At 40.1% G+C, this 12,041-nt stretch overlaps 1 protein-coding gene across 2 annotated transcripts in view; it reads right to left on the reverse strand.

The window, feature by feature from the left end:
* Nucleotides 1-812: 812 nt before the first annotated feature.
* Nucleotides 813-12,041, reverse strand: part of itpkb (inositol-trisphosphate 3-kinase B) — a 28,904-nt gene continuing 17,675 nt past the window's right edge. For both annotated transcript variants that reach the window (XM_042219095.1, XM_005917599.3), the window contains exons 6-12: nt 9,382-9,481; nt 8,118-8,155; nt 7,796-7,971; nt 6,891-7,095; nt 4,943-5,044; nt 4,317-4,388; nt 813-3,750 (exon numbers count right to left, since the gene is read on the reverse strand). In XM_042219095.1, the coding sequence (XP_042075029.1) occupies nt 3,547-3,750; nt 4,317-4,388; nt 4,943-5,044; nt 6,891-7,095; nt 7,796-7,971; nt 8,118-8,155; nt 9,382-9,481 (897 nt within the window). In that variant the 3' untranslated portion in view covers nt 813-3,546. The remainder of the gene's footprint in view (nt 3,751-4,316; nt 4,389-4,942; nt 5,045-6,890; nt 7,096-7,795; nt 7,972-8,117; nt 8,156-9,381; nt 9,482-12,041) is intronic.

A 12,041-nucleotide genomic window follows, 5' to 3' on the forward strand; every position in this document is an offset into this window, starting at 1 on the left:
CGACACAAACCCAAACAAAAACATGTACACGCACGTTTCTTTTTCAATTACAGGGATGTTATTGTTTCCCTGCAGTTTCGATATTGGGACAGCAGAGGGCACCGCAGAGCTACACAGCTCGTGTGACTGTAAAGGTTTTATAAGTTGTAATCACTTTCTAGACTCAATAAATTCACTTGTCCTCTATAGTGAACATATGATATATGAGACCAGGATGTAGACAAATTAAATATTCCACCTTGCATTCCAGTGCGGAATATGGGAAATAAGCTTGCTGTGAAACTCAAGCCAGATTTTATGACACAGATACACAACAAATGCAAGGAAAGAATTTGATGTCCCAGAAGTTTTGAAAGAATTGAAAAAAGAAGACTCACAGAGGCTTGTCTTTTTCACCCCTAACCTTAATAAAAGTGGAAGGGGGAGGGGATCCCCACATCAACCTCATCAACATCTCTGTTCAGAAGGTCCCATGAATCATTGCCTTTCTTTCCCACCAACTCCAGACGTGGCTGCTGTTGTGGACAGGTGTGATTTGAATGGCAAATTACCCTCATGCAAACACAACAATTAATGTGGTCAAAGAGAAGCAGCAGCTTGAGGTCGCTGTTGGCTTCCTGAGGTCTGGGCCACAGGAAAAACTATCCTTGTGCTGTCAGCTTACATACCAACCCATACCAACCCATGCCATAGATAGGCAGATAGAGAGTGTCTTTTGACCTGTCTCCCTCCCCTCACCCCAATCATAGATAGATAGATAGATAGATAGATAGGCTTACAAAGATTAATAGAAATCACACATGAACACATTGTTCTTTCACCAAAAAATTCATTTTTCAAAGGAACAACCCAAATAAATACAGAAGCCGGCAAAGCCAGAACAATAGGATGCCTACTTACAAATGACTGTAGGTGCACAAAGGGGAGCAAAAGCAATAGTTTAGATGGTCTTAAAGGAATAGTTGCTGGCCCTTTTGGCAGCTAGTTAGCTTAGCTTAGCAAAAGGAAAAAGAACAGCTCGTCTCATCCCTGTGCAAAAACGGCAACATCTAAAACTGACAAACACACAAGTTTTATCTTAATCTTGATTGTTTAACCAAGGAACATTTTCCCCTATTTCCAGTTTTTTTGCTAAGCTACACTAGCCAACTGCTGGTAGAATGTCTGTGAAGGTTCTCAGTCATCCAGGTCATCGTAGTCAAAGGAGCTTGCAAAGAAAAGCGTCTTTGCCCACACCCAGTTTCCCACCTTGGCTCAGGCGATTAGAGGATCATCAGGGGGTCCTTTTGTCCCTCTGTGGGGGGTCACTCCCACTAGGTTTATATCTGGGACTCTCCACCATTTGACCTTAGAACTGAAGAAGCTTCTCGGATGAGAGGTGAAACGTCTTCAAGCAACTTAAAGAAGTCCAGACGCTTTTCTTTGCAAGCTCCTTTGACTGCTGGTAGACATTTTCACATTTAGCACACAAACAGAGAGTGGTGTCCATCTCTTCCTCAACTACATAACAACATTTCCCCACATGCCCAACTATTTCTTTAAGAAGGCACTGCATTAGGATTGTAGTCTCTTTCCTCATCTACTTTCACTGCAAACTTTAACCGAAAACCATGGCATTTTAAATTCATGGTACAGTACAGAAACTGTTTAAGTATTACTTTTCATCATGAATGTGTTACATTATAAGACATTTTTTCTCTTTCGTCCTCATCTGGTATGACGGTATTCCCCCTCAGGAGGACATGGCTCACTTAGTCAGATACTATAAACCTTTTTCAAGTTCAAATATAGGTTGTCAAAAATGTCAGCAGTCTGCCCTACAGTTTGAGTTTTACTCATAATGCAACACAAGCTTGAGGACAAAACCCAAAAACAGTCATAAATTTCAAAATGTCATGGTATCCAGTGATTTAAAACAAAGATTTAAATAGAAACAGAACAAGCTACAACTTAAGAACAAACCTTTCAAAGGGATAATAAACATGCACTCGTGAGAGGCTAAAGCACAGAAGCCCACATTTAAGACTAAGAGCAAAACAACGCTTAAAAAGAACAGATTTTCACTCGTCTGACTTGGATTTGTAATATTAAGGCACTATATAGCTTAAATAAGATTGTTCATGGCTGTTAAGTGTTCAACAGGAGTCAACTAAAATAATGTTACAATAAAAAAAAAATGGAAAAAAGTTAAAACTACATCAAACAAAATAAATCTTACTGTACAGAGTGAGAAGGCTGATAAGTGTTTGGCCACTGAAGTCAAATGAACTAAAGTTATGTTACATATGAAACAATATCCTCCGTCGCATTACTTTCTGCTGTGAGATGAATTGTTTAGCTCCACCTGATTGCCTGTTATTGCCGGATTATTGTGGATAATCCAGCAATAACTGGCAAGGCTGCCACTGAAACTTATGCGAGCAGCCTACATGATCTAAATCCTCTCTAAGGCTTCGTGTGTAACGGGTAATTCTGAAGAGTGAAGCAGATAAAAGTACTACTATTCTTTCCACACATCTTAAAACTGTGATCTGATGAGTAAAAACACTCTTAACTATGTAATTCCTACTACTTGAAAGTGTAATGAAGGGAATATTTTCAAAGGAATGGCAATGTGATGAAGTTGTGGTCAAACGTGTAAAAAGAAAATCCTGTGAGAGTGACCTTAACTGTGTTAAGACGAAAAGCAATTTATCTTAAACTACAGCCAAATCAAGGCTTTAAAGGTGAAATGTGGACATTTTTAAAGCCACTACAGTTATTATGTGATTACAGCATCTCTCAAACAACTGGGAAAAAAATTAAAACCTTCACCAGGGGGCGTCAATGTCAGACATTTTTAAATTCCTCACATTCCTCACACAAAAGGATAACCCTCTTTATCATATATTTATATAAATTCTTGTAGCAATAACCACAATTTAAAGGAACAAAGCCAGAAAGATTTAGGGCATAAGAATTTTCTCTGTGCTCTTGTCCAGTCTGGAAGTACTGGAAGAGAAAGTAGCACGTAACTAATGCCGCCCTTTAAGGGGAATTCGTTCAGAGCACAGAGATATGGAAAATCACCTCTAAAAAAATTTAATTGATAGATAGATCCACAATTCTTTAAAAACTGAGAATTCATTTAGTTAAAAAATGTTTTAGGGGCCTTTGTAAATATAAAATTCAATCTTTTACATAGTAACGTTTAGCAGAAAACCTCAGGTGTAACAGAGAACATTAATGATACCGTGTTTTCTGGTTTATGAGGAACTGAGACGTTGTTAATGTCATGAGTTCCACTTGTGCTTTTTCTGTCAAATGCACTATTAAGACCTCTTAAGAAGGCGAGGACAACAAAATAGAAGACTAAACTTTTGACATTCTGAAGGTTATGTATGGATCCGGCCATGTTTTGGTTTTTTAATAATTGTGTTTCCAACATGAGAACAAGTGTCTGTGAAAGAGTTCTTGAGGAGGTCCCCAGAAGTGTTCCCCCGAGGACTGACGAATGAGTTGAAGTGGTTGTGTGTCCCGTCTTGATTAAAGGAAATCTCCCAAGCTTTATGAGTTCACCATGGATGAAATGATATCCAGCAAACTATCGAGTCCAAAAAGGTAGCCGTCTTCTCTGTTCCCCTCCACCCAGGAAGCTCGGTGGGTCAGTTCCTTCCCCTCGGGGAGAGGTGTGGTTTTCCCAAAGTCAATCATCCAGACTTTGGCCCGTCCGTTACGGTCATGAACGAACAACAAGGAACTGCCGATGACCTGGCAAACACACAGAGAGGCACAGAGATGAATGAGATGAGAATACAGGAAATAAATAAATGTAAACAAGTTTCTTCTTTTATTAACACCCTACGTGTTTGTTTACGTCTTTTAGAAATCTCACTTCCTGTTTTGTGACATCAGTGTCCTTCATGTCAGCTAGTATTTATATTTGAATTTGGGTGTGTGTGTAAGAGAGAGTGAGCAGTCATGTTTCCTTAATAATTCAATTCAAGCTAAGATTGAACGTAAAATCAAATACAGGACTGGAGTATAGCCAATCTGAAAGTATGAGCTACGTGACATCTGAACATGTCTGAACTTGGACATTTACACAAATTGAGTGTGACAAACCCAACCTGTTTACAGCTTTATTATGTTAGTTAGTACATGTTAGTACATTTTGTTCAGAATTTCTTGCTTTTTGATCATAAAATTCCTTACAGAATAAACAAATACACGGTGCAGGCAATAGAAAACACCATAAATAAATGTATATGCACTCAGAACTCACATATTTGTATATGAAAAAATGTATACAAATAAACTAACTAGTGTGCCCTTACCTCATGAGTTTTGAAGAATGGGGAGATCTCCAGAGTGGCTCTTATTTCCTGCAGCCGGGACAGATAAATATTCTGAAAAACAGAACAACAAAAAAAAAACAAGCTTTAATGGCACGTTGCAACAAACCGTTAGTATTTTTTATCTGGCAGATCTGAGCTGTGTTTGTATGTTCAGTTTATTTCAATGATGTAAACAATATACAGAAGTACATTTAGGAAAGAAATGAAAAAAAGTGCAATACAAAATACACTTCGATATCGCTTCAGCTATTCTGATTCAGTTACATATCGAAACAAAGTGGGAAGAAGTGCAGAATATGGAGCGATGTACAGTCTAATACCTGCTTTTAATTGTTTAGTAAGCTGTTGTGGGTATTGTGCGCACATTTCTATGTAACCTCTAGTCTTGAATTAAAAAATGCTCGGGCTGGTTATGTGTTTTACTGCTTGGTTTAAGGTTAGGTTTACATTGTGGTTATGGTTTTGGTAAGATTCCAGGAAATGAATGTAAGTCAATGTTATGCCCTCTGCAGTGATGCGTGAGTGTGTGAGTATTACCCATGTGGTAATTAAACAGTATTCAAGGCCACTGACGCACATTCAGTAAACCAGACAAACACACTCACCAGTATATCCTTGTTTCCTTTTACAAAGTCGTGGAAGGCCGCCGTAACTTGTTCTCTCGTCTTTGTCTTCTTAAAATCTCTGTTCACCGTCCCGTCCTCCTTCTGCAGAGGAGAGGGTTAGCATGAAAACTGGCTTAATGAGAAAGTTTGACATTAGTTTTATTAGCATCAATAGCATATGACAAAAAACCTTTGGGGAAAATACAAGATAAACTGTTTAAGATGACTTTTCTATCCAATACTGAACTAGACGTACTGAAGGGAAGAAAGGCACACAGGAGATGAAAGAAAGGGATGAAAGGGGGGGACGGAAGAAAGGATGGACAAGAAAAGCAGCACAAACAATCTGCGGAGGAAAGGAAGCAGTGGGATATTTATAGAGGCTTAACCTTAAAGTAGCAAAAGGTCTTTGAGTCTTTTGAGAAAAACCCTCTTAGCGTAATTTCTGGAGTTGTTTGACAAACAATACAGCAACAAATAATGTTTCAGTTAATTCTAAATCCACACACTCTCATGAACATGTGACAAATGACCTGTAACAGTCATCCAGTTTGCTCTCATGAAACTGAAGCAACAATTTTGAATAAAAGTAACAAAAATATATAAAATCAAAGTGTAAATTCATTGTATACCAATTAAGTAAAATGAATTTGAACAGATTACATTAAACATAAAAGTTTACACTGTACCGATGGAAAATTAAATGTAATCCAGTTACTTAAAATCAGCATTTTGTGTGTGAATATTTCTGAGGGTAAGCTTCACTTTCAGTATGTACTTTTATGTCACTGCATATGAAACCTGATGGGTAAACCAACTACTTAGATAATTTGTGCTCTTTCCATTTAAGTTGTTTTTTAACTGCCATTTGCGGGTTTTTGAAAGTTTTGAAAGTCATAGGCTAAAACACAAGCTTCTATTTAAAAATAGTCTTTTCTGGGGGCAGCAGCATTGGGGGGAGGGGAAGGTGGCGATGTGGTTTGTTGCAAGCTAAAAAAAAAAAAAGACATCTAAAAAACTGCCACGCGCTAATTTTCTGTTGGTCGACCGATTAAATAATTGTGTCAGCTATTGCAGGTTTATGTAGTCACATACAAGCTGCAATTCTGACTGCCAGTTTAAGAATTCTGCACATGAACTGAGAGCCGCAAAGGAGAAATGCACACATCAAACATTTTTGTTCAGTTTTTGTAGTAGTAAAGTCTGTAGAAGAAGATCAACCAGTTTGCTAAGTTAGGAATAAATTAGCTTTTTCTTATTTTGCTTGCTGCCAGGCAACAAGATACTATTTAGAGACAAAACTTCTTTTCCCTTTACTGTTCAAGTCTGGGTACAGAAAACACACACACACACACACACACACACACACACATACATACATTATACTTAATTATCCCATTTTCACATATTTAATAGAGACAAGTTGCCACGGACACATTCCCATTTGCTAAGAGAGGCTGTGAAGGGCAGTCAGATGCAGTACTTCTAGCGCGGCCACACACACACAGACACACACACAGACACACACACACACACACACACACACAGACACTCACACAAACACCACATTTCTGTTTCTGGGGGATAACCCTTAGAGTCATGGCAACAGACCACCGGGAGGCTGTGAATGTCCTTATATAGCCACATCCCTCAAGGAGACAAAGATTTGTGTGAGTGTGTGTGTGTTTGAGCTCATACAATGTCACTTCCAGATGCTGAGGCCTATAAAGCTGTCACAGACAGGCCGTATGTGCAACAAAGGCATTCATGCACAAACATATACTTGAGAGGAAGTTTCTGGTCAAACAGGAAGTTAGATCATGACCCTGGGAGATAGACGCACACAAGATCCTAAAATAGAAACACACAGAAAACTGGAAGAAAAGAGGGAAGGAAGCCCCCCCCCAGTCTCACACGCACACCCACGCACACCCACACACAGTCTTACCTTGACCCCCTCTATCCTAAATCCCAGGGTTGCTGTTGAGCTAATAGTCTCTCTCCACTGCATGTATCTGGGTTTGGTCACTGCCTTCTTGTCATTTTCCTCAATTGTAGGTGCAGCAGGATCAACTTCAATCATTTTCTGATACATGTCAGGTCTTGGAGAGGGTTTCTTGCGAGCCTTGGTCAGCTCTTCCTCAAGGTAGGTCCTGAAGCACAAAAAAAAAAAAAACACCGCACAGGTGATGAGTGGTGAAAGGAAGAGGAGGAGATAGGTAGGCGAGAGATGAGAGGTAGGCGGCAAAAAAGAGAGGAGGAGGATGATCTGTTTCCAAATAACATGACACAGCTGTTTGGAAGGAGTTTTCCTCACAGATATTTGCAGCAAAATTTACAGCTGATATCTTATTTTTCATCAGCCTTATCTGTCATTTTACTTTCCAAGGGTTATAAACACTTGACATGTGCAAGAATCATTGACATGTTAGCCCTTTTTGTGAAGAAACGGGAGCTCTTTAATTGAAATGATCTCATTTATATCTATTGAAAAATAAAAAAGGAAGAGAAATGGTAAAATTAAACCAACTGATCAGACTTTGTGTACAAAAAGGGAGCATTACAGATATTTCTGATGGTGTTAGAACCTAATACAGTTGTTATTTTGTAAGTATAAAGGTTATAATAACTGCTACAACATTAACCATTTATAACTGTATCTCTAAACTGATACAGTTTAGATATATATGGATGGATATATATGTAAGGTTCAAATAACCCTCACAAACAGGCCACAGCGTTAAAGCCATCACAGTTACTTATGTACGTGAAATATAATTAATCGCTTTATCCTCTCAGTCGCCGTGTTGTGTAAGGATGACTGTGTCACCATGCATTAATGTGTTCTCTCACCTTACTCCCATCTTACAGTCCATCACACATGGGTAGTCAAATTCAGCCAGCAGATCCTCCATCTGGTTGTATTTCTGGCCGTCTTTCTCTACGTCTCCATGGTAACCAGGGACGTAGGGGCGAAGCACGTCCTTCATCAGGAGGGACAAGCAGCGCTGCTCACATTCACAGTGTTTCTAAAAGATACCATTAAGGAATCAGCGTTTTATGCTCTGCGCTGCAGATCATTCAGTATGAAGATTTTTAAAGTCAGAGTGGATTTTAAACAGATTTTTGCGCAGTGACACAGAGCTGCTTAAGGGGCCGCTAAACGGTTGCTTACTTTTAATATCCGTCCATTTGCTCCCGCCTTGAAACTCCCTGTGAAAAGACAGAAATTCATTGTAAATGTGCAGAAAGAGTCCTGAGTAACTTGCTGTAGGTCATCGGGAGCAAGTGAGAGTAGAAGCTGTGACTCTTTTTACAAGTGAATGGGCAAGACAGCAGTTCAAAAAAGATGTTTACAGATGTTTCCAGTAGAGACAGAGTGCAATTAAGTCCCACTCACACTGGAGGAGAAAACAATTATTGGCTTTGTGAAGTTGCCTCTTCTGTCAAATAGCAAAGAAAAAAGAAAAAAAAAGGAACAATCCCTAAAAGCTGCAGTGTACAGGGATGCAAGAGCAATAGGAAACCCAGACAACCCAGACCAAAGTTTTATAAATTACCAAATCAAAATATTTAACCTTTAATGAGAAAAAAACTGAGATGGGAAAGCCGGAGAATGAGAATGCTGCTTCCTACTGTTGTGGTAATGATTTTGCCAAATGTCAGTTTTAGGCTGGCATATTTTTACAACTTAATCAGCACAAATATAACCAGCTACATGTATTTTGTTACCATTTTAGCCTTCAGATGTTTACTGCGTGCCCACGTTTTCCCCTCCACTAGCCTAGTTTTAGGAATGACACGTTGTGCACGATCTCTATTCCCAAGTATTCCCACAGACTCGTCCCCTGAGGGCCCTGACCACAAAGAGTCGGCTCCAACAAAGACAGACCTGCCTGTCTACATATTTTCTAAGAAAAACTGCGTCTGAGCCCACCACCGAGACAAAAAAAAACCCTGGCCAGCTGACCACCAACAAGTACGTATGACAGCGTGTGAAAGAGAATCCCCAAAATTAAAACTATATGAAGCCAAATTTTATAAAAAAAAAAATCAAATAGTATGCCTGATGAAAGTTGTATTCTAGAAGTGCTGATTTCATACGCTTAAATGGACAAGCCCCCAATGAGTTTGCTGTTTTAGTTCTGTATTTAATCAGAGAAACCTGTGTGTGTGTGTGTGTTCCTGTCTAGCTATCTTTGTGAGGACCGAAATCTGCATTCTACTATACTTGTAAGAACCAACAGTCACAAGTTTGAAGGCCTTTTTGAGGCTCAAAATGTGGTTTTAGTGTCAGGGTTACAATTAGGTTATGGTTAGGCATTTATTTTAAATGGTTAGGGTTAGGGTAAGGGGCTAGGGAAACCATTATGTCAACGAAGGTCCTCACTAAGATAGCTGAACAGGCTTCAGTGTGTGTGTGTGTGTGTGTGTCCTACCTGCATGCCCTGCCAGTTGGATCCATGGATATTTCTTCTTGAAGGACATGACAAACGGCGACCAGTGGACCATGTTTTTAATCTTCTTCCAAGACTTGTGCTGCAAACACAAACATGTACGTTGTTGATTATTACTTACTTGGATGTGTTGCTTTCACATTCAGGAGGAATTCAGCCATAAGCTCTGCCACAAATGACTCGTGTACCATAAAGCTGCCTGCCTAAGTTCTTTATTTTAGTTAAGCTATTCATGATCACTAGCTCAAGGCTCTCCGACCTCAACCCGTTTAAACCGAACTCCACTGTTTGTAAAATGAGTGAGTGCAATATTAATATTTGCTCTTCTGCTTATGCAACTTTTGTAAAACATCAACTTCAGTCTACTTCAGTCTCAGAGGGACTGTACTGCAAGTTCTCCTCTAAACCTTTCGGGTGATCCAGTGTTTAATGACCGTGAGAAAAACAAGACTTTAAATCACATATGTGCACACATACCACACGCACGCACACACACACACAGGCGGGTATCCCTGACCCTGGGGGAGCTGCATGGTTCTCCCACACTCGCTGTCATTCTTTTTTACTGCAGTGTTTTAGAACATTTTATCTAAACTCTGGAGGATTGGGCTGGGGTTTCCCCTAGTAACACACACACACACACACACACACACACACACACACACACACACACACACACACACACACGCACACAGTGTTTCTCCAAAGGCTCTCCCTGTCCTTGGCAAGGACACATTGAACTGCGGGACTCCTGCCACACATAGAAACACACACGGACACTCATTCACAAAATGAGGCCTTCGGTCTCTGACACACACACACACACACACACACACACACACACACACACACACACACACACACACACACACACACACACACACACACACAGAGTGGTGTTTAGGCCAAACAAGGGAAACTACAAGAAATACTTTACGAGTAAATGAACCACAGGTTATTGTCACTTTAAATGGCACTCTTAACCAAACCTCTCAAATCCATTTGAGCATGGATTTGACTAAAATACTCTTCATTTCTTGTCCTCTTATACTCAAGTAGATGTGCTAAACTTGCAGCCTGTTGCACCTCACTGAAATGACAAACTCTGGCTGAGTACAATCTTTTATGCTTGCAGCATTACATCAGATGGAAAAATTCCACGTCTTGTTCTGTGGGTTTGAACAACGCTTGGCTGTACCACACCGAGAGAGTAACAGAGAGACGCGGCAAAAAAAAAAATCCAAAGGTTTTTATGGCATCTCTTCAAACGCAGTACAAACAGCCTATTCTCAAATAAATAACCTTCTATGATAAGATGCTTAGCTTTAAGAAATAACACAAAAAAACTGAAAACGTTCCACTGGTAAAGATGTGTCCTCTCTCACACAAGAGAGTTCAAACTGGTCTTGTGAAGGGGGGAAATAATCTTGTGTCAACAAATAACTGGAGAGGAGAAGAAGAGAAAGGCGAGAGAAGTAAGGAGAAGGATAAGATAAGAGAGAAGAAGACCATAGAAGGAGATATATAACCCCATGTCACATAATCTCGACCTGATGAAAATTCATCAGCTGATAGCATGACTATCTATGGTTAGATGCACGGACACACACAACTTCAGGCGCACACACTTTCTCCCTCCCTCCTGGCCTTACTGTCCGAGGCAGCGACGAGTCACATGAGGGGTTTTTGCTCTGCACCAGTGAAGGATCAAGAAAAAGAAATAACCTCACTCCCACTAAAAGTACAACTCTCACACATTCACATGTGTGTAGGTCAGCTGAAATGACTGAAGAGAGCAGCAAGGCTTGAGTCATCATCAGCACGATGAGACTTTTTGCAGCAGAAAGTTTAGTAGCGAGGTTTAGCCATTTCAGTGTGTTGTGCAATTTAAAGAAAAACGGAAAAGCCTCAGTATGATTCAAAGCAGACTAAAGGTGACATCGAACAGAACTCTGCATGTGTCAGGATATGTAAGTATGACTAGACTGTCAACTTCAGAAAAATGGGTAAAAAAAACATTAATAATCAGGAACACACTTGGTGGCCTGCACTTTGTAGACCACCAGCAAACGCCAAACAGAATGATAGTCCCCATCTCCTTTTTTCCCCACACCACTTTTAGCCAGTTAGCGAGTGAGCTGCGGTGTCGGGCTCCAGCTCATAAGTAGCAAAGATCTGCATTTTTCTCCGTGACATCTTTCTACCACGTTGCCCACTGACAGCTTTGTGTGTGCGAGCTGTAGAGGGCAAGAGAAAGCGAGCGAGAAGGAGAAAGTCTGGAGCAACTCAAGTGTGAGTAATAACAGACATGGTTACCGTGTGCAGATTTACGAGCTACAGACATTTAAATTTCATCAGAAGAGGAGAGGGAGGTCTGTAAGACTAAAAACAAACTTCAGCCTGCAGCTATCACAGCGATAGTGCAGGTATATTATTGCACAATAAAGTTTAAAAGTGGAGTAGAGCTGTCAAGCATCACAAAACATGAACTAAGTCCAGCTATGAGAGCATTCTGCAGAAAGCCTTTACTCAAAAAGAGGCTGTATAGGTGAGAGTACCTGCTGCCGTTTGTGGCGGCGGTGGATGATGGCAATAATACAGATGGCTCCAACTGATAAAATAACACTCCACACCGAATACAG

This window comes from Haplochromis burtoni, unplaced genomic scaffold, assembly GCF_018398535.1.
Source record: "Haplochromis burtoni strain Fernald_Lab_line unplaced genomic scaffold, NCSU_Asbu1 Contig_28, whole genome shotgun sequence".
NCBI lineage: Eukaryota > Metazoa > Chordata > Actinopteri > Cichliformes > Cichlidae > Haplochromis > Haplochromis burtoni.